We start from the raw sequence: 3,503 nt of genomic DNA, 5'->3' as shown, positions 1-3,503 counted from the left end.
TCTCTCTCTCTGTCTCTCTCTCTCTCGGCACAGATTAGCCGGTCTAATGTGCTAAGACTCTTCAGAGAGTCCGTCAGTGTTGGACGGCGGCGGCAGCGACAGTAACAGTAATATATTCTCCAGTGCTCTTCATTGTCCTGTGTGTGATGTCACAGACCGTAATGTGTTGCGCTGATGAACGATGAAGACACCTGGTCTTCGCTCCCGTCTCCTCACCTGATCGTCCAGTGATCGTTCCTGGTGTTTAGATGTTTGACAGGTGCACGTGGCTTGGAACACATTTTTGCTTTAGGACTTTGAGTCATGGACCAGAGAGGAGTCCACCAGGTCCACTGTTGGATGAAGACCTTGGTACAAAGACAGTTAAGAATAGAATTAAATAGAATAGAATGGACCTTCATCGTTCATCTAGGGCTGAAGATTGTCTTCCACTCAGCAGACTGTTTAGTTAGACTCCAACTGAGGCCGATTTCAAAATCACAAAGAAGTGACGTTTACATTAAAAAGATAAAAGTATGTGTGTGTTGATGACTTAGATCAGGGGTATCAAACATGTGGCCCGCAGGCCAAAACCGGTCCCCTGGGGGGTTCAATCTGGCCCGCTTGATGAATTTTGAAATTGAGAAGAAAAATGCACATATTTCATTAAATATGAAATATGAAATATTTTTTAATAAACTTGAACTTATTTGCATGAAAATGAAATTTAACCCAATGCTGAGGAAAGAAAGAAAACCCAGACTCCATCTCTAACTTGTTGCTGATTGAAACGTGTTTTTTTCCGCAGAATTGACTGAATATTTTCTCATTTTTAAATATTAAACCTGACGCGCCATCAACGCGTTCAAAGTCACTTAACTCATTTTGGAGCTCGTTAGCATCGTCATCAAGTCCATGCGTTTACACGCATTCACTCGCTGTCATGTGATTGGCTAATTATACATGTGCATCGACAGGCGGTTTAAACTGTTAGCGGTCGCTGTAAGTCTTCATTCCCCTGATGAACGTCGGTCCTCCGTGCGTTCCCGCCCTCACACTAACTCATCGCACTAACTCATCCCACTAACTCATCGCACTAACTCATCGCACTCACTCATCGCACTCACTCATCGCACTAACTCATCCCACTCACTCATCGCACTAACTCATCCCACTCACTCATCGCACTAACTCATCGCACTCACTCATCGCACTCACTCATCGCACTCACTCATCGCACTAACTCATCGCACTAACTCATCGCACTAACTCATTGCACTAACTCATCGCACTAACTTTTCAAACACACGACTGTTCCAGTGAATATTGAGGCCCGTTGATCCGTGTGATTATTTCCCCCCGGTGGCTTTATCCGTCTGCACGCGCTAAAAAATACGAACGTGTTTAACTGCGTAATCCACATCCTCGCTCTCTCTTTACTCCACATGATTAAAAGCCTAACAAATGCTCTCGCCCGTTTATTACACACAAGGAAGCCTGTAATGGTTAAGGATAGACGGGGGTTAAAGCGGGCCGTCAGAGCCCAGACAGGAGAGTAGATTATGGAAATCCTTAGTTAAACAGAATGAATTCTCTGGGGGGCTAGGAAGGTAGGTGGATGAGGAGGGGTCGAGTGGGGGGGGCGGGGGGGGGGGGGGGGGGGCAGCTCAAGTGATGTGGAGGTTGTAAATAAATCCTCTAAACAGCAGCTCTTAAAATATGAATGCTGGGGCAAAGGAGCGGGGCATTAATGTGCTGAGTGCAGGCGTATCAGAGGTAGCCATCGTGTGATGGTTGTTAATGCAGGCGACGCTTACAAACGCCCGGCGTATAAAGACACGGAGGAAATAGAGCGTGACCGCCACTGACCACGGTTAAACTGTGAGAACCTCGTCAGTGAGACGTCGTTCAACTCTGACCTCAGGTCACAAAAAGGAACGAGGAAAAAAATACTGTTTTAAAAACAGGCCAAAAAAAATCAGTCTTTACCATATCTGGGACCAGTGTTTTGTGGGCCAGATTAAATAGCCCAGTGGGCCATATTTAGCCCACGGGCCTTAGTTTATCAAAGTCTACCCTAAACTGTTTTTTATGACTGTTTTCACCTGTTGTCACATCCTCTGAGAATATGACGGGAAATTACTGCTAACTGGGAAAAAGATTAAATATTAGCATGTTAGCTTAGCCTCACATACCAGGTTCTGATCATTATTATTATTTATTGTGTTTCTCCTCATGTTGTCTGCATTGGTTATTGTGCGTTGGTTGCTGTGTTGACCTGTCCCGTCTATTTCCTCACCAGGACCAAGTGAAAATGGCGGAGGGTTCCAGAGATCAGGCAGCAGGGGGGGCCACAGATCCTGAGGAGGACTCCCCGAATATGATCGTCTACAGAAAGGTAAGAGTGTTTGTTGTAGAGAAACGACTGGTGGACACCGTCCCGACAGCCCACTGGTCTGTATCGGGGTGAGTTTATGCCACGTGTGGTTTGACTGTCACATTTAAACTTCACTTCCACTTAAAGCCGTCAGATTGTGATTTGGCTGCTGCCATCCAACCCTGTATGACTGGATCTGGACTTCCTGTATATATGAAGTAAAACATCAGGCGTCACATCCAGTTTTCATCGCATGTTTTACTCTTAATATGTGCTCTCCCAGCAAATCTCTCAAAGGCAACAGTTGGACAGTGCTGTGTGTACGACTTACACAAAGATTATTGCCATAAACTAACCAAAACAAGCGGCCATCTTTGTTTACAACTTTGTTTTGCGAATAACTTGTTGTTGTCACTTTGGCGGACGGTGTCCGTTATTGCCTGCAACGTATGTACAACTTTATTAAGACTAGTCCAATCAAAAAGTTTCGTTAACTTACGATAACGATAACTGTCTTATTCAGTATAAAACCTTGTCTTGTTTAGTTAAACACAACACTGATGATAGATGTTGACAGGAATTGAAGAAAGACAAGACAAAAAAAGATCTTTTTCAATAGCCGCTCTCTTTTTTTTTTGGCCCTTAGTGGAACAGTATTTAATTTTTCTGCTGTTTTTTTTTTTGCTTACGGGCCAAAATGAGCTTCAGTTCAGTATTAGTTGGATATGAAATGCTTGACAAAATAATTTAAATAAAATGTACAAGAATAAACCTATACTTTCAAAGATAATTTGGCGTAGTTGATGTCTACTGCCACCTAGTTGATTTATTATAGAATAGAATAGTCTTTATTGTTATTGTAACACAACAAAATTGGAGAATTTACAAAGTATTTAGCAGAGGATGGTTTCGATCCATCGACCTCTGGGTTATGGGCCCAGCACGCTTCCGCTGCGCCACTCTGCTCATGATGTGTGAAACAGAAGGATTGGCATCAGTTGTCACCGTACCTTTTACCAATGTTTGGCGGCCTGGATTAGACAGCCCATCGGGCCATATCTGGGCCGTGGGCCATAGTTTGCCCAGATCAAACATAGACGAACAGACGGTAAATTAACAAGATTAAAGACCTATGAAGCGAAACTGG

At 43.8% G+C, this 3,503-nt stretch overlaps 1 protein-coding gene across 1 annotated transcript in view; it reads left to right on the top strand.

The window, feature by feature from the left end:
• The window catches only part of LOC103398914 (regulator of G-protein signaling 6-like), a gene marked incomplete at its 3' end in the record, with an annotated part of 46,039 nt that overhangs the window by 813 nt on the left and 41,723 nt on the right, over positions 1-3,503 (top strand). Inside the window, exon 2 of the mRNA XM_025053879.1 lies at positions 2,282-2,377. Within this exon, the coding sequence (XP_024909647.1) occupies positions 2,294-2,377 (84 nt within the window). The remainder of the gene's footprint in view (positions 1-2,281; positions 2,378-3,503) is intronic.

The sequence above is a fragment of the Cynoglossus semilaevis genome, unplaced genomic scaffold (genome assembly GCF_000523025.1).
Source record: "Cynoglossus semilaevis isolate Cse_v1.0 unplaced genomic scaffold, Cse_v1.0 scaffold2642, whole genome shotgun sequence".
Taxonomy (NCBI): domain Eukaryota; kingdom Metazoa; phylum Chordata; class Actinopteri; order Pleuronectiformes; family Cynoglossidae; genus Cynoglossus; species Cynoglossus semilaevis.
The sequence above is the reverse complement of the archived record's forward strand: the minus strand, read 5'-3'. Positions and strand labels throughout refer to the sequence as shown.